Source organism: Nothoprocta perdicaria, unplaced genomic scaffold (assembly GCF_003342845.1).
Source record: "Nothoprocta perdicaria isolate Ctin4 unplaced genomic scaffold, notPer1 scaffold_126, whole genome shotgun sequence".
Lineage (NCBI taxonomy): Eukaryota > Metazoa > Chordata > Aves > Tinamiformes > Tinamidae > Nothoprocta > Nothoprocta perdicaria.
The window spans coordinates 1,386,087-1,409,812 of NW_020454383.1; the positions used below are offsets into that span (position 1 = coordinate 1,386,087).

Genomic DNA, 23,726 nt, shown 5'->3' on the forward strand with positions numbered 1-23,726 from the left:
TATGCCTCCTCAGTGACTTCCCATATTGACTTCTGTAATACAAGGTTTCCTGTGACAGGTAAGCACTACAATGTTTGACACATTATCAAGAATCTACTCAATGATTCAAAATTACACATCATGGTTGCCAATCTTAATTCGTATCTTTTAGTCTTTATCTCCCCTAAAAGTCTGCTAAAGATGTATAATTAATAATAATTTACTACAGAATACCATGTTTTCAAAGCATTATTAAAAAAAAAAAAAAAAGGTAAAAACTGCATCATCCAAATGCAGTAGTGGAGTATTACCATGCAAAATCTACCTTTCCTGGTTTGAGGGGTTCTCTCTCCTTGTATCTCCAGTCACCATAGTTTTGAAAAGAAAGATTCCCTCTGCTCAACCTCATCCAATGTGGAAAGGAGGCCCAGAGCACCACAAATAGTCTAGAAACACGGAGAGTCTGCATCCTCCAACCAAGCTACTATATCCTCTTCAGGGTCAGTTCTCACCTCTTTTAGGATTTTTGTCTCAAACTATAAATGAGTGAAAAAAAAAGTCTACTGATGCCATCACCTGCCCTCTTTACAAGACAAATTTAGAAGATGTTTTACCAATTCATGTCTTACATCAAAGGAAGAAACAGACTAGTATATGTTTAGTTCCAGGCCCAAAGAGCAACAAGGCTTTATGCTGTATTAAAATGAGAATTTTGTTTAAATGGATTGATTAATTATTCACTCCTGGCAAATGGAGTTAAAATTAGCAAAAAATATATCTGTTAAGTTAATGATTGCAAAATACATAGTGCATCCCTGAGACTGGCTTGGGCCAGTTATTTACAATATACCAAAAGATACTCAGAAACTTGCCAGTATGCACAATTTCCTAATTTTTATGTTTTTCGATAAATGATGTATAGATAATTCATCTCAAGCCTCAACTGTCTTTATTAACTTCATGTGCTTTCCAGAATCTGACTGAATTTTATTTGAACTTGATGTTTTATATTACAGTTTCATATTTATGAAAAATGAACACATGAAATTTTTTTATGATCTGATGTTAGTTATTTCTTGGGCTGTTAGCTTTCATGGTCCATTAATAAAACTTTGGGTGCTTTCCCTCCCACATTAAAAAAATACACGTCTTTCTTTTTTTTTTCCAGACCAAAAAACATGTTGGTGTACAATTGTACAACAGGTGGAATCAACCCTTTCTTCTGGGGAGAAATGGGTAAGATCTAATTTAAAACTAGAGCATAGCAAACCTCAGTAGCATTGTTTGGCTAAGCCTTGAGAGGTGCTGTCTGTATATATAAATGACATTCAGCATCTGCTATTCACATGGCATGTGTGTGTTCCAAAACCAGTCAGTGCGGGTCCTGTGAGCAAAAGATCTTGGCTCTGGACATTCATTCAGGAAGAACTTTCTTGGTTTTCACTGTGGCCATTAATCACATAACAACACAGCAAAGTGTGTGCTTCACTAAACTGAGGTTTTAATGTTCTAGGAAAAAGGAATAGAGAAATAAACACTTATAGTAAGATAATCTACGTAGCCATGGCTATTTATTTTCATTTTCTATAGTTTGACTTTTGTTTTTTATCCTGATTTGAAATCACTTGGCAAATCCTTAGGGTGAATTTTGTGTTCTTATGAAGGAAGTCTAAATTTTTAAACTAGTGTATTAACAGAGAATAAGGTAGCAGTAACCTTTCCTCCTCTTTCTGTGCAGAACATCTTAAACAGAAATAGGTTGTGAAAACCTCGGAAGACAAACCCGGAAAATTTGCTTCAAGAACAGTTTACCCTTTAATGATCAATTTTGTCAGTGGAGATGTTGCAGTAATTTTCATGGCCGCCTTTAGGATTCAAATCTTATGTGCTTCTGAGGTTGAAGCAAAAGAGAAAAGAAATACTGGTATCATTTTAGTGAAAAGTTGCCACTGAAGTCCAGCAACAGAATTCGTCTCAGCTGTATACTGTGAACTGCTACAAACTATCAATGCATTGAAGTATAGACATATGGGACCTGATTTGTCTTCTGTGTTATATGATCATTCACACTTTTACACGGAGGATTCTAGTGTATATATCACTACAGTGGTATTTCACCTCTCAGCCTTTGCTTTGCATTTACCTTTGCACTATGTACCTTGCAAATTACAAATCAGCACAGAATTGGTTCATAATTGCAGTTTCAGAATAAGGCTAGTTTGAAATTCCTACCAATCCTACCATGAGATTCAATAAGTGATCTAGCAAGGAAAAGTCTTCAACAATTGGCTGAGCTGTAAGAAAATCAAGTTCCTGAAATATTTCTTATGCAAAATATAGTGTTGTGATTTGACACGTTCTCAGAAAAGAGGCAAAGTTTTATAGATTGTTAGAAAATACATTCACAGTTGTACAAGTCAGACCTTCCGTGGACAGGGTATCAGTCAGTCAGTCACTATAACAAGACCACTTGAGCTTTGCTTTCCTATTTCATGTTCAGTGTAATTTTACTGATGACTATGCCAATGCATCAATGTATTGTATTTGATCTTATTGTTACTCTACTGATAACTGTAAATTTAGCAATGAAATCCTCCAAATGCGGTAGAAGCTTGCCTTATCTGCAGTTCACCCCCATCTAGTTGCATCTTGATAAACATCGCAAAGTCAGTGCATGAGCCTTTCAGCTTTGTAATTGGCCTGAAGGCAAAATTTTCTCCTTAACTGACACTGGAGTTCCTTCTACCACGTTTTGTATCCACGGTTTTCTTAAGATTAGCAGGCTGTAGAGAGTAATTAGCTCTAGTTTCATGATCTAGAATTAGGATGGGGTATCTAAGAGCAAAATTTTGCCCTTAAAGACATTGCATGTTTTAAGAAATTAGTATAGAAAAATTCTATCATATTAGAATGTTATGATGGCATGAGACTTTTGAATAAAGTTTGAATTCTCAAATCAGTCTCTTATCAATTCACCTTTAAATACACATAAATCTAAAATCTCCTATATATGGCAGACTTTCTCAACTCATCCATATTACATTCCCCATCCATCAGAATTTTTATTTCCCCCATCGTGAAAGAAACTATCTGACTCAAACTTATGGGATACAAAAGATCAACAGAGAGTATTTATTCTGAAGTATAATATATAGAGATATTTATATAACCATGCGTATGGGTATATATGGCCAGTCTGGCACTGGATAAATGGTCAACAGAGCTGAGGGGTGATGAGAGTGAGACTGGAAGCTGGTAAGAAAGAAAGGGGGGAAGTTTAAGTCATCTGGCATGGGCCTGAGCAGTTCAGTGCGAATTAATGATGCAGCATGCCCAGGGGAAGGCCTGGGCTATCAGGTTAAAAATACTTAGACTAGAAATGTGGTCTAACTGTAGGAATGACAATAGAATAGAAATTCGGCAGTGGGGCTTTTAGAATACATGGTGATGAGAGGGAGAAGGAGGGAGAAGGAAGAAATCTAGAAGAGAATTACTTAGAACTATAAATAATTCCAGATAAAGGCTGCAAGAGGCATTGCAGACTAGCTTCCAAATACAGACAAACCTCAAATTTTAGAAGGAACTTGAAATGTTTTAGTTCTTTTACAAGTATTGTGGTGCCTTGGAATTCATTATTCTATTGTCTTCCATAACTACTGTTTTCTCCACTATTACAAAAATGTAACCAGACAACTGAGTATTAATCTATTCTGTATTTTGCATTGCTGAAAATTAAGTCTTAATAGTCACATGAGAAGTATGTTTTGTATTTTCTGGTCAGAATTAATTCTTAAAGCAGACTTTAAAATGGTGTTCAGTGCATGAAAATTTAATTTTCATTTTTCCTTGATGATGGAGATTGATGTCTAATTCTTATCCTGAGAAGTTTGCCATTACATTCCAGAACTATCTGCTGATTTTTTTGTGCAGTAGAAGGAGAGGAATGACCATCAGCTAAGTCATTTCAGTAAATCCTAGAGATGATGTCGTTCTAGTTCAGGGTTCTTCTCCTGCATCACCTATTGGATTTTTTCTTTCTGTCTAAAACATAAGGTCTTACAGTTTAAAAGAGTGTAATTAAGCTTGTGAGATTGAGCATTTCCTCGATATTACAAATGGAGCAATTGTGATGAGTCAGTGCATGGCAGGGTAAGGAAATTTCAACAAGAAAATATCCACATCCTATCTCTTCCAAGTTATGATAAATTGACATTTTCCTAATTTCCTCTCAGTAAGGTTTTTGGGTCGATCTCACTGTCCTCTTAAGAGTGTTTCCAAACAATACAGCTTTCATTCCTAACTTGTAGAACTTTCTTGAGTGTTTAGCAGATACCTCAGTTGCTTTAGATATGTATGCTTTTCACCCCACAAGGAATTTCACAGCATGATATGGCAGCTACTTTGCTACAAGTTTCAAGTACCTAACGTAAGAAAGGTACTGCTACTTTGCGTGATATATGTGTACAGCTGCTGATTTGAAATAACAGCTGTATTGTCCAGTCGGAACATAGATTAGTTCTTTCTTCCCGTCATGGCCAAAGATGCCAAAAATAAGAAGAAAAGCAGTAGTCTCCTTATATGTTTCCAAACAGGAACCTTTTCAAAAAGTTTACAGATGAAAACTAGATCTGAAATGTATTAATATTTGGTTTTGAATAAACTAAAAAAAAAAAAAGCCTTAAATGCTGCACACAATATCAAAACACTATCCCAATTCCAAAATGTCAATGTTTCCTAGTAAAACTAACTCATAGACTCCCATCAGGAAATGAAGAGATCAAATAGAGCTAGGTATATATCAATAAGCATGTAACAGTTTGCACATGCACAGGGATTTAAAGTGCCTCTAGGAGAAGGTACTTTAGAGGGAGAAGAAATGCAGCCCATTGGATTGCTTTCCTTATCCATGAGATACATAGAAGGGTGTGTATGTCCAGCCCTCTCCAAAGTGTGAGTTGATCTTTGCCCCAATCAAATAAGCTCCAGCACTGTGTCCAGTGTCTCCACATTGTGAAATCTCAACACAACCGCTTGTTGCTGCTCACAGAGATGGGAGCAGATGTCAGGCAAAGTTGATTTATCCCCATTTGTGATATTTTTTTCTTTCCTCGAAAAGTGCTAGATACCAATGGAGGGTGTCAGATGTTCCTGTTTCCTCACAGCCTCTAATTATCCTTCAGTACCCTTGAGCAAGTCATGGCCATTTAAGGCCTTGTCAAATTATAATTACAGTGCTACTAATGGAGAAGGAAGAACAGTTCATTTGCTCTTTAGACAGACACTCTGCCAAGAGTGGGCTGGGCTGACAGGTTCCTTCCCAGTAGCCCATCCCAAGTGACTTAACACTGCTCCAGTCAGCACTCCCAACCAGGGAAAATGATGTAGGAAAGTTTAAATAGGAGGTCTTTGGTAATAATCCTTGTCATTATGACAGAAGAAGATTAGGGAGTGCACATATGTGCAGCTCTGCCAGCATAACTGAGACAGGTGGTAATCAGGGTGGTAAATATGCTACTGGGGAGAATAACTCCTCCTCAGCTGGCAAAGCTGTTGACATATTTATCAGTATTCTGAGCTGGATCCCTTGTCCCGTGTTGGCAGCACAGCTGCTTGCTACTGTGCACTGCAGCAAATGTTCTCCCTGCGGACTCCTCAGGGAGCTCATTTCAGCAATGCTTGTGATGTTTGTGATATCCTTGAAAGGATCATCTGCCTGGGCTAACATTTTTCTAGAGGCAATTGCTAGCCTGTCTCTCAATGCAGTGAGGCCTGGCTCCCTTCGGGGTCCTTATTTTCCAATATTCATACCAGCAGGTGTGTGTTCTGATTGTTTCCTGCTGCTGCAGAGTGAGGCCTGCCTGTCCTTAAGCAGAATCCTCCAGGACTGAGATCTAAGCATTGTGAACTCTGTGAGCTAGCCACCCAGCGTGCGTTCCACATATACTGACATCCTGTGACCATGCTTGAAGTAACGAAATTGTTCTGTTAGTAAATTCCACTTCTATCTTATTATATAGCAACTGTTTGGACATTTCCCTCTCTCATGTATGCCAATGAATATGCTGCAGAAGAAAGCATTTCCACACTGTAGTCCACAATATAACCACGTTATTGCAGCATGTCTAAGTGAAACGGAAGGGATGCCAGCTTGAACCGTTCAGATGTACAGTGAGTTTTAGGAGGACTGGTCTTCAGCCATTAAACTTGCAGCATACCAAACACACAAAAGAAAACAATGACCTTGCACTAAAATTAAATTGTACTATTTTTAAAAGCCCTTTTATCTAAATTCAGCTCTGAAAAAGTGTGTAGCAAGCCTCCTGCAGCTTCTGTTACTTATGCTTAGAAGGAGTAAAGTAAAAATCAATAATTCAACTAGCCACAGAGAGGGCCATACGAATATGTTGAAATCTGCTTATCTAAGGATGATCTGGATATTTCTTGTGACTTGTAAATTCTCATCTGATTTTCTATTTGTAACAAAAGCTTAGAGGGTAAACTGTAGCATGAGCAAAGACTGTAACTGTCAAATTCATCTGAGGACTAACAATTCAATTAAAAAAAAAAAGCTTAAAAGCTCACATATTTCTATTCTTTGTTTAGCTTATTACTGTTCAGCAATAGGAGTGCAGTCTGTTTACTGGTCTCTAAGATGCAAATTGTATATTCAGCTACTGCAGTTCTATTAAGCCTTTCCAGTGTGCATATAACCTTACATATTCACATATGGATGCCACTTCTGCTCCATTATGGTGTTGCAAGAGTTCAGAATCTTTTTTTTTTTTTTTTTTTTTTTTTTTTACTTAACAGAAAGTGAAATGTTTCTCACCCCCTCTGGAAATCTTAGGTTAAGAACACTTCAAAGTTCCTGCTTCAGTGTATCCAGAGCTCATCTAACAAACAGGCTGCAGTATTTGGTGCTATAAATCACATTTGGTTTGAAAGGATATGATGATGCCTTTTTAGAAGCAGCACATGTCAGCCCTCAGCTCAGAATAATGTTGTCACTTGCTCCTATGAAAATGTGATTAGAAATAGAAATGTCATCTTTGCCTAATGCGAATAGGTAAAAATTTGCTTTGAATGATACGAAGCTATATTAACACTCATCAAACATCTCCTTGATCTGCTGCAAGCCAAGGCAGAACTGTAGCTCCTTGATATGGAGAGTTCAGGCTACAGGTATATGATCTTTTCCCATTATACAATGATGTTTTGACATTGGTGTTTATGTCTGCTGATCTTAAATCTAGAATCAGAATATGTTTCATGATTGTATAGTCTCCAGAACTGTAAGTTAAACATATTAAGCACAGTAGCTTGGATTTTACTGACACATGCTGTTACGTTTCTCAATCATGTGCCCAATGTTTCTCAAGTTACATTTCTGATTTTAAGCAAAATGCCTGTTCTTTTACAGAACAGTATGTGATGTCCACATTCAAAAGGAACCCGCTTGAGCAGGCCTTCAGAACACCCAATGCTCACCTGACATCAAACTACCTGATAAATCAATATTGGATAACTGTCAGTCATAAAGCTCCAGCCATACTCTATGATTTGTACATGAGACTTACAGGAAGAAAGCCCAGGTAAGAAATGGTATGCCTTCAATCATTTTCATAATTACTAATGCAATGAAGGAAAAAAAATGTATAAATAAGGTCTGAGAACTGGCTGTGTCAGCTTGGTTTCCATAATCTTCTCCTTTCCCCCAGTCCTTTCCTTTAACTGCATGGCTGTAGCAAGCATAGTCTAGAATTCCCACTTTTTGCATTGTCAGCACACATTCAGTAAAGCACATTCAGCTTTACAAACATTGGCAATTCCCAAAGAAGCAAAAGAGGAATATTAGGTCAAAGATGCTCTCTTTGGTCCTCCTGTGAAAGTTCCTCCAAAAAAATAATTTAAGTTTAATACTAACTTACTAGAAATAAGTTAATGTCTGGATAGTAAAGCAGTTCTTACTTCACTCTCACTGCTTATGAGCACTGTCCTGTTGTTCTCTGTAGTACAAAATTTCAATCACTAAAACATTCTTATGTGAATGCATCCATCTGTCCCAAGTAAAGGCTCTAGGAGGTATAAACCCTTGAGATGACAAGGTTTAGAACATCACAGCTAACATTTTTTTCTCATAAATCAAATGCAAAATTAGTAGTTGCTAGCCCTCCTCCAAAGCTCTGAAATCTACAAAGGCATGATTGCTTATGAGTATGAAAAAACTTTGACTTGTATTTACAAGGACAGTTTACCGTTACAATTTGTATTTGAGCCTTGGCAGTGTCATGGCTAGAATAAACAAAGGCATGTATATCCCATGTGGACAGAATCCTTCTGTAAATAAATGACTTGGCCAACTTCTGTGCTTTGTCCTCACAGCCAGAGAGGAGAATTTAATGTGCAGTAGAACAGTATGACCACGCTGTGCTGTGTCTGCTCTTGTTAGAAAGCTTGCACTTTCACTAAAACACTAAACACAAAACACAAACACAAAACGCTAAAACAGGTAGTAGTAAGTACTAAGCATTACTGTTACACTGCACATTTCTTTTCATGAAGGTGATCATCACCAGTAACTATTGGGCATTTCTGTAATACTATCCCTGAATTTCAAATAGAGCTCAGCATGAACTCATTTTGAAAAAGATCTCTTCTTCTGAGCTTTTAGATTTGTGACCTGAGCAAATAGGTTCAACAACAGGATTGCGAGTTCTTCAAGTCCTTTTTTTATAATTACCCTTTCTTCTTACTGAGCTAATAAAGTTCATCTAGGTCCTGTTGCAGTGCAGTATAAAACAGGCTTTTTCACAGCTACCTAATAACAGATCTTTATGCTCTAAAGGGTAGTAAACCAAATTCAAATTAAAAAAGGATGAATGTTTCACTGAACATGTTTAAATGTTCCCCTTTATTTTTTCACTATACTTTGAACACGTGTCTAGGCTTATTTATCTTCCCACTTGTCACTCCTATCTATTGAACTACAAGCTATTTTTATAGTAGTTTCTTGAATTGTCTCCATGACCCCATGACATATTTGCAAGCAGTAAGAAGGAATTTCTTTGCACAAACAAGGCAAAAACCATTATTATGTTTTTGCAAGTGTTTATTCAGAACAGTCTATGTCTTTCACTAATTTAAAATGCAAGATAAGTCCTCTCCCGGGAATCTTACTCCAGGTGTTAGCTTTTCCACATATATTGGCAGATGCCTACTGAAACTGCCTTAGATGGCTTCCAGTTATTGCTACATACTTATCCATGGCTTAGAAAATAATATGTTATTAGTAGTCTTTCAAAGCAATGTCACACCTGAGAATCTGCTCATGCAAGGCTCAGCGTGGGAGCAAATAGGGAAATCATTACTTTAAAGCTTTCAAGAAAACAAGATGCATTTCTGAAGTGTAAATACCAAGGCTGTCAGTGAGAGCTAATACATGTGGTTTGGCGTTTGTTTTCTGCTTTTTTGTTCATTTGTTTTTCCTCTAAGTACAAAGGATGAGATACTCTATAAGAATTTTTTTGCCATAACCCTAGAAGGCTGCAGAAAAGTATTTTTCTACTTGATGATGTTTTTTCCTTTTTTTAGTTTTTTTTAAATGCAAATTAATTACTAATTTTAACTTGGTGATGATCTTTGGGTTCTAACAGTTAGCATATACTACAGTTTTTCAAACTATCTTTTTAGATGCCTTTGTTTCTGTCTTCAACCCGAATTTTCAGCCATTCAGATATGTTGCTTTCTGTAGGTCTATACTGATGGGTACAGGCACAGCTCATTTTGCCTGTATTGCCAAGAGGTCACAGGGACAGGACTTTTGCTTTCCAGTGTGACCTCTCCAACAAAAGATGGGACGTAGCTGATTCTCTTATGTTTTTTTTTCTGACAGATTCCATTACCCCTAAACATTCTAAAGATACTGACTGCTTTTTAGGACTGATTTTAATGGACAACCTCAAATCTGTGCAAACACACATCACACTGAAAGTCTAAGTTGTACAGGCCTTGTGCAAGCTACACAATGGATTTTACCTCTGGAGATAATGGAGTTACCAGGCAACTCCTGTTATGTTTTGGGATGGGAGTTGAGCAACTCATCCAAATCCCCATATATGTCTTTGGTGCAAACACAAAACAAACTCCCACATGGAAATCTGCCCCCCTTGCATGAAAACCATGATCTTCTGCTGCTCTTCTTTGGTACTCAATATATCTACTTTGTTTCCCAAGTCCTTAAATGTAATAAAATATTCACAAAGCATTGCCCAATAGTTGTTTCCTACTTGGACACAACCAGGAAGAATAACTGAAACAGTTTTTAAGCAGTTTAGTTAAAGAACATTCAGTCTATGTACACATAATATTTAGAATGAAAATACCCTTAATCTGATTGTTTATTTGACTTCTAAAACAAAGCCTGCTTTAATTCTGAGTAGGAATATCTGTATAAGGTTTTATGCACTTCAAATTCACTTTGAGTAAGCTGCGCATTTCTCCTTGGAATTGATGTACTCATTGTGTCTTTTCCTGCTGTGCTTGGTGCTTATTGTAGTGGCAGTTGCATCTGTGCAGAGCAAGGCCAGCCTGGCACCATTCTTCTGCAGACTGCCTTCTTTTATTTGTCACAGTGACTCTGCTTCCCTCCGGGCAGCTCAAAATTACTCATGAAAACAACTTTGTATTCCACAGAAATCATCCTCTCAATACTTCCTCTTGCCCTTATCCATTCTGAGAGAATGTGGCTTATTCTCAGAATTGTTCAAGCACTGCACATCATTTTGTACAAGACCATTGAGACAGCTGTAAAATAATCCTGTGAGATAGGATAGCAATACTGTCATCCTCTTCCATATGAAAAAGCATTATGTAAAAGCACAAGACAAATGAGAAACTTGAGCCTCTATTTCTAAATTCCTTGTTTAGATTCCATATCCCTGGCATACCACTTTTTCCGACCACTCACGCTCCAGAAATATGTTCATACAGTTCCAAAAATAAGTGTCTACGAGCTGGATAGATCAAGATCATCTAGAATCCCTCACTGAATGAACATGCTGTCAAACCCTCCAAACTGGCACTATACAAGGAGAGGACTGACTCTTGAGGAAAAATAATTTTTTTTGTTATTGATCAAAGAAGCCCAAAGACAAACACACACACAAAAATACCATTTTCTGAAAACCAAAGTTCAGAATGAGACTTCATGGCATACCCATGCAGCCTCTGAACTGGAACTATCAAACCAAAATCAGAGCCCCGTGGTGGCAGTCAGCTCAGGTATGAGAATTGCATTTGTGCAGTGGCTCCAGTCCGTGAGGCAAGCAGTGGACCTTTCTGGGTTAGCAATCTGCTGTTCAGATTTCACTTCACAGTACTGCATGGTGTAGGTGCGTTTTTGGGTTCTTACCCCTGCTTAGTTCATGCCATCAAATTAGGCTTTAGTCCTGCCCTGCGAGGTGCAATTTTGCTCCCATGTTGATGTCAACAGTAAAAGCTGTATGATCAAGAATCTCTGCTCCTTGCTGAGCAAGTTGTCAGCCTGGTGAGCATCACTGAAGTGCTTTACTGGAATTACAATTCTATTCATCTGAATTACAATTTCTATTCATCTGAACTGGTGAAAACACTTACAGATCAAAACTACAGCAAAGATCAGGTTTCCTATCTGTCACTGACAATCCTACTCTCTTTCAGAATGATGAAGATTATCAACCGACTGCACAAGTCTCTGATGCTCCTGCAGTATTTCTCCACCCAGTCCTGGGATTGGTCTTCAGATAATATGAATATGTTAATGAGTCATCTTAACCCAGAGGACAAAAAGGTAAGCACATCCTGCATACAGACTGCTAAACTGAAGTTCTGTTCATCTGCAGCAATAATTTTTGATGCGTAGTTAAGCCTTCAAATGCCCCGCCCTTCCCTGCCTAGATAACTGGAATTAACCTTTGATAGAAATAATGCATTTCTCCTTGTTTTATTAAATAGTAAATCAGGAACAATCTATTATAGGAAGGATCATCTTCTAAAATGTATTGACGAAACAGATGAAAGAGCAACTGAAGACTTTCCAACTAATACAGCAGCACTCTGTCTTTAGCTCTCATATTTCTATTTGGCATATAAACAATCTAGATTTGTTTCCACAGACAAAACAGATTGAATGAGTATGATTTTATATTCTCTAAGATCCTGTTATAACACAACTTCTGTGTTGGGGAAGCTAAAGGCATCGTAAGCAATACTGCCTTCATGGCACAGTTCCAGGCTCTGAGTATCTCAGGTATCCCCCACTTAATGGAAGGATATGACTATGTTATCTAATACCTTGTACAGGTACCCCACAAAGAGAATATCAACAGTAATAAAAGGAGTTGTGTTAAGGTAGTTTTGTTGTAATCATTGAAACTCTGTGTAGCATTCCCAATATTTTCTCACCCTAGTTTTCTGTGTGTCTCACTTTTGGAAAACTAGGGAGATGATACTTTACAACATCACTTTCTCCTCTCTTTCTCTGGCAGTCCCTGGCTTTTGGTGGGTGACCTGTAACTGAAGGACTGGCAGAACACAAAGAGTAGGAGAATTCTGTGATATGTACTGAATCCAGTGCTGTCACTGCTACATTGAAGCAGTACTCAAACAAGATAGTCTACAGGTAGTAGAGATGTCTATTCATATTGGACAGACACATCAGGATCAACATGGTAGCTAATCTTCTGCTTTTGACAGTTAGACAACTGCTCCCTCCTCATTTGTTTCTATTCTGATACCAAAACTCTTGCACCAAACCAATCAGGAAAATATTTTTCCAATCTCCCCTTTCAAGCCATTGTAAGAAATTTTGTTCACCTTCATTCATTCATTAAAAAAAAATACATATACAAAACCAATTCCTCCCTGTAACTCAAGTTGCTTCTTTGTTTTAATAGACAAACAATTGCTAAAAGCATTGTTAAATTTTTTTCCGCTACCAACATTTGAAACTATCTTACTAGCTCCGCAATAAGATTTCTCAATGTCAAACAAAAGAGTAACCTATGCCTTGGATACCTTGGATTTCTATCACTCTAGATGCTGAGACATAGCGTAGTACAGAAAAAAGTAACAACTGATGCAAAGGTATCTCTTGATTAAATGTCCACTTCATTTATTTACACTCAACCATAATTCTAATGACACATTAAAAAACTGCAAGGCAGTTTTCAGATGAATCAGCTTGCATTAGTGGAATGACATTTTTCTTCCATGCTGTATAAATGCATTTATATGTATTGTATATGCATATTTTTATGTGCAAGTGGCCACCTGAAAGAAAAAACTATCTTTATTTCCTCTAGCCAAAACCACATTTCTACTTGTTTTGCCCAAATCCACATTGGGTAAGAAAGGAATAAACATTAATGCACAGATTTGAAGTACAGCTTGTTAGTGTCCATCTCTTCATTGGAATTTGGTGGCCTTAAAAATTTAGTGGAGAGGACTTACCAGGAGCAGAGGACAATGAAGAATTGGTAATTAATGTGTATATGTTTTGAATTGTGGCATTTAAACATTACTGTTTTTCTTTTAAATCCTAGTTGTATAACTTCGATGTTCGCCAGCTGCATTGGTCAGAGTACATTGAAAGCTACTGCCTAGGTGCTAAGAAGTACTTGTTAAATGAGGACATGTCTGGGATTCCAGCAGCAAAGCAGCACTTAAGAAAGTAAGTTATACCCAGTGACAAGGTCAACACTTTCTGACTACACTGAATGGCTCTTGAGAAAAATTACTCTGTTCATATTGCAACATGTTGGTGTTGAATAATATGCAAGATAAACACCACACAGCCCCTTTCTTGTGGCAGAGGGTTGGTTCTGTATTTAATTTTCCATCCTGTGAGGAAGGAACTTACAGCAAACTTAATAATCAGAGGCTAGATATTGTGTCTTTGCAGAAGATGCCCAAATAAAGAAGTTAGTAAGTTAAGTAAGAGGAGTCTATGAATGCAGAAGTTCTAGGTCATTCAAAGTTACAATAGATAAATGAAAGTCAGATTTAGAATTTGTGAAGGTTTCAAAAGCTTTTAGGAATTTGAAGGGATTGCATAAATACTTAAAGCATACATGGTATTTTAAATTTCACTTTAAAGCTGAATATCTCATCATTTGTGGAAGGATATGCAGATGGGTAAAATAAAACTCTCTTTCCACTTTAGATAAATGTTGTGCTCTTCCCGTCTTCTCCAGTCCTCTTACTGAGAAGTACAGGCAAGAGGAGAAAGAGAAATTGCTCAGAACTAGCCTGATATAGCTTCTTATAAGAAAACCATAGCTGTGCACTGTAAATACTAGAAGAAAAGTGGTTGCAGAAGGAAGGAAGGTTTCACTTCTCACTATGAACTCAATGTCTATGCTGGTCTCTCGATGCTGGTATGAAAGAAGAATACACTGAACAACAGAGGCTTGGACTACCTTCCTGGCAGAATGGTACTGTGGGGCAGAAGACACTCTAGGCTTAGTGTCTTTACTAAAATAGGAATACCAAGCACCCAAGGACCTTATAAAAAGGATTTCTTACAAAATTATCTGCAGTAAATGAAATAATGTGATACATTTTTGGGGTGGCTTTTTTATCTTCCTCCATAACATCTATGTCTCTCTTTCTCAGGCTGAGGAATATTCGATATGCATTCAACACCACACTCCTAGTGATCATTTGGCGCATTTTCATTGCAAGGTCACAGATGGCTCGAAACATCTGGTACTTTGTGGTGAGCCTCTGCTATAAGTTCCTTTCCTACTTCAGAGCATCCAGCACCCTCAGGCACTGAAGCAGTCCACTGGCACCCGGCCTCTTCCAGAAGGACCTCCATCTCCTCTAATCCTCAATTGTGGGCATCCCACCCTGAAAGCAGCAGAAAACCCATTCCCTCCAACAGCAGCCTGCATTTATTGTGCACTGTTATATGTTCACCTTTTTAATTTTAACTAATGCTTTAATACATGGTGGTCTTTCTTCTATAGGACAAGGACAATTTTTAAAGCCATAACTGAAGCTTTAGGAGCAGGTCAAGCTGGAATCTTTCACCCAGAGTCAGAGGCGCAAGCGTATGGATTAACCAAAGTCATTGTCTTCCCATGCACTGCCTAGGTTATCTTAATCCCACTTTACTCCTTAAATGAGGCAAAGTTGAGGGTACAGAAACTCTGAGAAAATTAACCTATGAGAGGTCTTCCTACAGAGGCTATTCTTTCATTCTTATTCAGTGAAATGATACCATATTAAAAATAATGATTTCACGTCATGTCTTTCAAAAGACAGAAAACATTTATTTTCAGAATTTTTTTTTTTCTTGGGTTGCTAATGATACTTTTCAGTATCAGACTGAAATCAAGCCATAATTGAAGAGATGCATAGAATTCATATACCCGTCTTAACTGTGCTGACTGTGCTCACTCACAAGCTGCTTTATTATGGAAAGGCATTTTTCACTCCATAAAAGAGAAAAGCTTGTGTTTAAGCTTGCAATTTATCTTCTATTATAAAGCCCCATTTTTTTTTGCATTTATCATTTTTGCTAGTAACTTTTGTCTTGAAAAGTGCTGTATTTACTTTGAGAATGAAGATAAAACTTCTGAAAAGACTGGAAAAAAAACAGAAGCTGTTTTTGAGAAACAGGTCCTTTTTCATCCCTCTCCATTTGTCTGCAGAAAATTTCTCTCCTTATAGCTCAGAAGCAGCCTGTTACTGCCCTTCAAGCTTTCATTATGGCTAAATCACTCAGAAGTTGGTCATTTGCACTGGCCAAACAAATATAAAGTAATACAATCTGGATAATTCTGCTACCACTGCTGCAAGCAGAAATTAAAGAGTTCAAAACTTGCTTTGGTTGAGAATAACACTGACTTCTGTTTAAAAAAGATTATGCTACATGAAGATAAAACGTTTTGTCCTTTATTGTACTTTAGAAAGGACCTCAAGGATTCTATTAATACCCAGAGCTACGGGAGGTGTTTGTTTAACTTAGTGACAGATGTCACTGGTTTTCGAATGGCAGGTTTCATTTTTTTTCTAAGTATGAAATCCCGTAGGGAGAGGAAGAAAGAGAACCTTCTACAAAGCAGCTGGTGCAACAATGGCTCTACCACAACAGCAACAAATTTATCACGTTACCAGATTTTCAAAGTCAAATCTAATACTGGATTTTTTTTTTTTTTACTCTAAGTAAACTTGATAAGCACTTTAAGATTTTGAGATTCCAAAACATCTACATTTTGGAATAACTGCAGCATCCAACTTGTGTAGTGCTGTGTCATTCTGGCTGTCTGAAAAAGTACATCCCAGAAAATATGGTGGGTGGAACAGGGATTTTTTTTTTCAATGCTGAGAATAGCGTAGGATTTACAAAGCTGGCATTCTTTAAAAGTTATACCTGTTTTTGGCAGTAAAGACAACGAACTATGATAAAAAGATATCTTCATATAACCATCCCCAGGATGGTTCAAAAGTCTTTGTAGAAAAATAAGGAATTTATTTTCTCCTTGTATTCCTTGAGGTCTAGTTTCAAGCAATTGCCAAAGGATGCTTGCAGCAGAACCTGACCAGAAGCACACTGTCCAAAGTGGCAGGACTCTGCCATTGCCTATAAAGACTTGGAAGCTTACCATACATGACCTCAGACCGATGTTCAGGTAGGTTAGGCACCCAGTTTACAAAGATGTAAGTTCTTTAAAGGTTTGTATGCTGCGTATTGCACACGTATCACTGCCTGTGAATTCAGGAGCTGGAATTCAGGACATAAGTTCAGTCACCTGGGGCTGGACACTTCATGTCCAGTGCTTCTTTAGCAGTGTGTATCACAAAGGTCGGCTGCATACTTGAATGCTTAACTACCTTGGCTATGCAGAGACTGAATCGCCTTGGCAAGGTGAGGCATGGCTCTGTAGGGAGTCCTCTGCATTTGAAAGTATTTGCTCAAGTAAAATCAATTATCAGCCAGTTTCCAGTCTTTTCTCTGATTAAATGTTAAAAAGAAAAAAAAGAATGCGCAGACTATTTTAAAAGAAAATTAATTTAAGAAAAGGCAAGAATCCTAATTGATATCCTAGAAGTCTTTTAAAGTGCCTCTCATGTATAAAGAGAAGGAACAGCTAAGGGGATCGTAGCTCTTCAGTTATCCACATGACAGACAGAAAAAAGCCCCAAATCCTCCATAAAAGTCAAATACTGCAGACAACAGAGCACCTACACTATCTGGATGAGGTACACAAATAAAAACCTACTGTTGTGGGGCTATGAGTATAGTCTCCTGCCATCTCTCCTTCAAAACTTGTGCCATGTGTTCAGCAAATATGCCTATAGGCACACCTAATTACTTGCACAGGTTGTGTTGTCCCAACAAGTCTGACAGATGTTATTTGCTCAGTATCCAAACTATATCTGGAGTGTATCTGCACCTGCAAAAAGATACTTGGGGTTTCCCGCAGAGCCACGGTGGTGACATTTTTTAAAGCACTTCAGCATTTTGCTGAAGGTAACAGAAGTAGCAAAGCTACTAATCATCCCTGCAAAACAGCAGGAGCTGCTAGGGATGTCAAGAGCATAGCTGTAGTAGACAGTTCATGCTATCCTGGCACACTTTCACAACCTACACGATATTTCTTGCAGCTGGCTCCTGAACTCCAGCCTTACCTATGGGGAGGTTCCTTAACACAGACATAACGTGATGAAACTTGAAACTTTAACCATTTTCTTGTGGCTTCAGATATTTTCAGCTGATTGTCTGAATCACAAAAGTATTTCAGAAAAAAACTCAATACAGAGATTTTACACCTGGCAGTGGCATTTTGGTGTCAGTCCTGGTTGCAATCATAGCAAGCTGGACCAAGACTTAAAACCTGTTCTGACCTCAAGCAGTGATTTACCTTTGGAACTTACCTGTGTGTTCCTCAGAGCATTTGCATTCACTCTGAAAAAATAGCAAGCCTTTGGGAACGTATCTAAAGGAAAAGAAGCCAAATGACAGCTACTTTCCTTTTTCCTTGCTCCATCTCTCTCTCTTTCATGTGTGCCACACACCCTTTTGATAACTGAAATCCAAGTACAATTACTAAGTTAGAAATCCTGTGGAGACCAATATTTGGGGACCACATATTAATGTAAAAACTCAGGAGTAGATATTATCATGGTTGAGGGCTAGAGAATAAGACTTTAATACCCATATGATTGAAACAGCACTCAGACTTTTTACAGAAGTAGCATACAAGGGAAGAGCCAATTCAGCATTTTGTTATCACTTGTGTTTCTTGTATTCAAATTGCGTGAATAAAAGTCCCCTCATCCCTCCCCAGCATCTCCTCTAGCTCTCAGCAGGCAGCATGGAGACAAGTATTAGCAGTCATTCTGCACAGCCAGTGCAGAAAATATCTGCCACAAGACAACGCAATGGAACTATCATCTGTAATCACATCCCATGGACTTGCAGTTTATCTACCCGCTTATGGTGTCAGAAGCCTGCGTTGCTGCTACAGAAATAACACAGGAACACTGCTGAAGCCAGTGTGCTAATGTTTTTGTTAATACATTTATAGTAGTCTGTAGGCTATAGCTATAAACTGCCATGTGAAAGCAATGAAACATCAAATAGCATATCATTGTCAAATAGCAATGGTTTTCAAGCTTGCAATTAAAAGGAATCTCTTTTTTTTTATTAAATAGCTAAACAAAACAACCCAAATCACTAATGTTATTGTGAGTTTAAACTGCCATTTGACTGACAAACAAGGCTGTTTACCTACAGCAAATCTGTTGCAAAAATAAAATTTCCCAATCTTCCCTCCTCATCCCCAAATAACTTTGTTAGGAAAACGCAGCTCTTCCTTGGCAGGGGAAACAGACATACTGATATATTACAGTTTGTTGGCATATTACTCATGTCTTCAAAAAATACATTGTTTTTCATTTTCAAAGACAACATGGTTGTATATGTTATGTCTGTGTGTATGTATTCAGATCTTTAGCACACGTTTTCTCATGCAACATACTGAGATGGTAAAAATAGTGGATATTATAATGAAATGCCAGACTGTGCTTGTTTGGTGTGCACTATTCTAATTCAGTTATGATTAAGTGATAAAACCTATCCTAGTTTCCTCCCCATAATCAAACAATTATCATGAATAAGCAACTGGGAAAAGAGGGAGGGGGGCACTCTTTGGTTTGTAAATAAGTTACAGCTTCATGTTTGAAAGCATGCTGTTGCTCTTTTGGCATTGCAGAAAGTACAGATTTATTTTTATTACAATTGAGCCCTTTATTCTAATGAAGAGTAAACATTATCCAAAGTTAAATGGTTAATATCCTATTTCATGGTGCTAAACATTGGCAAGAAGGTGGTGTAGACTTACCTAAAGACAATTTAAGAGAAAAAAAAAAAAAGAGTATTGGGGGATAGTTAAAGATGCGCTTTCCCACTTTTCTCTATTGCTTAAAAAATGTGGATTGAGTCATTTTCTTGAGATGAATATGAAAATGCTTATAAAAAATTTCTTGTTCCTACATAATCTTGGCAAACCCCACTTTATAGTAAAATCTATATTCTCCCACTGTCCAAAGTTTATATGATTCTATCTGCTATTTCTATATTCTTGTTAGCTATGAAACAATTTAATGTTATAAATCTTACTTACAAAGTTTCTAATTTATCGTGTAATCTTTTGATTTCTCAAATCTGATAAAAATGTCAAGTCACAAATTATAAGAACCTCAGCCATAAAATTGTTAATATGAAATTTATGTTATTTTAAACATTTAATAAAATAAAATATTTTAAAACTATGGTTATTTTGCATCAGTTGAGTTAAGCTGCTTAAAAAATGTTTCTTGTAGGCCATTACAGTTGTGCCTAGATTGCATCTGTGCAGTCAGTGCAGAACTGAAGTCCTCAAGATTTCCTGCATGGTCATGGGCAAAGAAAGCAAGAATTTTTTTTTGTTGTTTTTTTTTTGCTATTTTTAACAAGAATGCCTGTGAAGCTTTGATCTAGATGTCTACAACAGAGTGCATCTCTGATCAGTGTCAGTGAAAGGCATAGGGCCAGATCTTTAGCCAAGGTGAATAAGTAACAACCAAACTAGTTTCCTAAACATCATCGCATTTGCATGCGAGATCCTTTCCCCCAAATACTTAGTCTAACAATTTATGGACTTTATTTTGCATTTGGAATAAAGTTAACTATGAGATGGTCCTCTGCCATTACTAAACTAGAGGAAAAAGCTTTTCATGTTCTGAAAACTTTTTGTCAAAAATCTTGGTTGGGAACTTCAGTACTCAAAAGTCTTCAACTACCAAAGCAATGTTACAATCTCAAAATCAGAGTTCAGGAGATCTGACAAGTGTGTCAGATCTTCCAGGTATCACTATCTGATCTTCAGGGGAAAACCATTTACATTTTAACACTAAACTTTAGCCCAGTGATTTTTTCCAGTTACCTGCATTGGAAAAACCTGAAATCAATATATTCCATTAGTTCCTGCAACAGTTCTGATTTTAAATGCATATGCACAGCACTCCCTACCACTAGTCCATATTCATCTCACTTAGCTGGCCAACTGGATTTTTTCCCCTCTCCTATCATTGAGAAGCCACTTTTGCGCACCCAGGGCAAAAATTGTGGCTCTTTCCTCTGCCACTGCTCCAGTTCCTCTTCCACTATTCTGTGGGAGTTGGGAGAAAAATTTCAGTAACACATCAAAATGGTTTTTTCATATTACAAGGTTTTTCATACAGAAAATAGTAGTCAAGGTGCTGGACAAACCTCTTTCCTAGCTGTTATGCTGTCTGCCTCACACACTGAAGACAATTCATAAATAGGTAACTCATTTTAACCTTTTCAAAAAACTGAGAAGTAGGAAGAAAGAGCAAGAAAGACCTTGTTACACCTATGATCACTAAAGGGTATCCCAGTTTGCACTGAGTTGCTCTGGAGACAAAGTTTAGCTTTTTATCAACCTTTGCAACAGTCTCTTGTTACTGCTACCACCAGCTTATTCCAGTGTTGCCCTATTGAGTCTAGAAAGAGAAACAAAATCTGACCTAGGCTATTGAAATTAAGCAGAAATTTGTCATACTTCTCAGTAAGCCAGTGGCACCTCACTGACATTAGGCATTTGGCCTTTCTGTTACTCTCTTTCATGAGAAGAACTAAATTTTTGCAATCTTGATATGGGCTTTGTAAGATTCATACTACATCCCTAGTCCAATACTAAAAGAGTATCGTATTAGATTCCTTTTTGTTTGTCTGTTTTTCATTGTCTTTTTTCTAAAGCACAAATACTTGATAAACCTACCAGCTTCTCACGATGCTCTGTAAAGCAATAGTAGTGTTTAGTAATCATCTTACACTTCCTTGCAATATAACCAAAAGTTGAATTCAAGAAAAGGATTACTAGCGTTATCACAAGCCTTCCCTAAATGAACATAAATTCAAATTGTGAAACCTAGATCATTATGTCACATAAGACATCATCCAGAGGAATTGATGTGATGTAGGAGTACCAGTCGTTATCTGATGCACTGTAATTTATAAAATGGAATAAGCACCAAGTCTCAAGGGAAGGAATCCTAGCCAATTATTTCTGTCTTCTTCATCAAAACTGATAACCAGAAGTTATTGGAGTTTCTTAAGAACATCCTTATAGCTCTACACAGGACTCTTACCAGTAGTTCCATGTCCCTCTTGAACTGGGGAGCCCAGAACTGAATACTGTGTATCCTCATAATGGCTGAGGGGTGTAAGAGGCTATTGTGGACTGTATTTTTTCTCAACATTGCTGCCATACAATTTCCAGATTCCTGCCTCCTATCACTGGGAAGACTACCATATCAGCTCTAAGTGTTTATCTCTTTGTAATTTATGAATTCTTGGCCTTGGCATCCTGTCTCTAGGAAGATTGTGATACCAGCTCCAGGTGTTTATCTCCATACAATTAACAGCTGCTTTGCCTTGGCATCCTGTCTCTGGGAAGACTAGGATACCAGCTTGAAGTTTGTTATCTCCACACAATTTACGACTTCATGGATTAGCTCAAGACCCCAACGATGCTCAGCAGAGCCTGCCGAACGGTGCTGGCAGTTGAATGGGGGACAAGAGGAGCACCAAAGCAAAGAACTTCAAGAAAGTGGGTAGACTCCTCAGGAACTGGGACAATAAAAGGACTATGGTTCTTTTCTCCCCCGATTGAGGGCTGGGCGCACAGAGAGGGAAGCTTCTTTTCCATCTTCTCAGCTCTTTTCCAAGAAATCATCACCTACACTGAGGCAGAGCCAAAGAAACGTAACTGGACCGGTGGTGGTGGTGGTGGTAACTAATCTTGCTGCATCTCTCCCGCTTGCTTGCTTATCTTTCTTCTTTATGTTTTCCTTTTCTTCTACTTCTTCTCTCTGTCCTATCACTATTATAAGAATAGAGCTTATAAGATTGTATGGTATTTGACCTCGTTTGTGTCTTAATCTTGCTCTTGGTATGGTATCAAAATCTCCCTGACAGTGAATCAAGTGGACAAGGGGGAGGATCATCTACTCGCAGCACTCTGCCTAACGGAACTCTGGATACAACTTGTTTTCTCAGCCATGGGGCACACTGCTGGTTCATGTTCAACTAGTCCACCAGGATACCCAAGTCCTTTTCTCAGTGCCCATTGTGTATTGGCACACGGGGTTATTCCTCCTGAAGTACTTACCTTTCTTGAACTTTATGAGGTTCCTCTCTGCCCAGCTCTCCAATTTGTCCAGGTCCCTCTGAATGCTGTGTATCAGCCACTTCTTCCAGCTTTGTATCATCAGCAAACTTACTGAGGAGGCACTCTCCCTTCTTCCAGGTCATTGATACCCAATACTGACCCCTCAGGGACAACACTAGCTACCAGCTTTCACACCAGTGGCTTCTGTGCCACTGACCACAACCCTTTGAGCTCTGCTATTCAGCCAGTTTTCAATTCCCCTCACCATCCATTCATCTCACCTGTGCTTCCTGAGTTTGACTATGAGGATATTATGGAGCCAGTGTCAAAGGCTTTGCTGAAGTCAAGCTAGACAACATCCACCATTCTCTCCTCATCTAATCAGCCAATTATTTCATTCTCTCCTCATCTAATCAGCCAATTATTTCATGATAGAAGGCTATGAAGGTTTCCCCTTGTGGAATCCATGCTGCCTACTCCTAATCACCTTCCTGTCCTCCACATGCTTAGAGACAACATCCAGGATGAGCTGTTCTACCACCTTTCCAGGGATGTAGGTGAGGCTAACTTGCTTGGTTGCCTGACCCCTCATTTTTGTCCCTTTTGAAGGCTAACATGACTCACCTCAGCACCTTCCACATTCCTAATTTACTTTTCAAAATGTGCTCAAAGATAACAGCCCCTCAAGAACCACTGGCTTAGTAGGATTGGTGGGGAAAGCTAACACGAAGGTGCAACATAAGCAGTTGGACTAAATACACACCTTACCTAGAGAAATCAGCATTGGTGAAAGTGCTAGCAAAAATAGCAGAAAGGTTTGCAGGAAGAGGTCATGGCTATGTTTAGATCAGTAGAGGTAATCAGAGAACAGACAAGATTTGAGGCACACAAGACCAAAGTCTTTTAGCTATAATGCTGGCCCTTTACCACAAGGTTAATTGTTTCTGACAGGATTTGCTGTACTGGACAGTAAAAAACACTCCCTAAAGAAGAGGTGAGTACCCTAGAGCCTCAGACAATTAA

The 23,726-nt window shown here is 38.1% G+C and overlaps 1 protein-coding gene across 3 annotated transcripts in view; it reads left to right on the forward strand.

Annotated features, from left to right (window-relative positions):
- The window catches only part of FAR2 (fatty acyl-CoA reductase 2), a 126,200-nt gene extending 107,006 nt beyond the window's left edge, over positions 1-19,194 (forward strand). For 2 of the 3 annotated variants that reach the window (XM_026033234.1, XM_026033235.1), the window contains 5 exons: positions 1,148-1,215; positions 7,400-7,571; positions 11,677-11,806; positions 13,560-13,687; positions 14,632-19,194. In XM_026033234.1, coding sequence (XP_025889019.1) covers positions 1,148-1,215; positions 7,400-7,571; positions 11,677-11,806; positions 13,560-13,687; positions 14,632-14,794 — 661 coding nt within the window. In that variant the 3' untranslated portion in view covers positions 14,795-19,194. Of the gene's footprint in view, positions 1-1,147; positions 1,216-7,399; positions 7,572-11,676; positions 11,807-12,503; positions 12,546-13,559; positions 13,688-14,631 lie in introns of those variants that run through there. The other variant, XM_026033236.1, reaches the window with a different exon arrangement.
- The last annotated feature ends 4,532 nt before the right edge of the window (positions 19,195-23,726 follow it).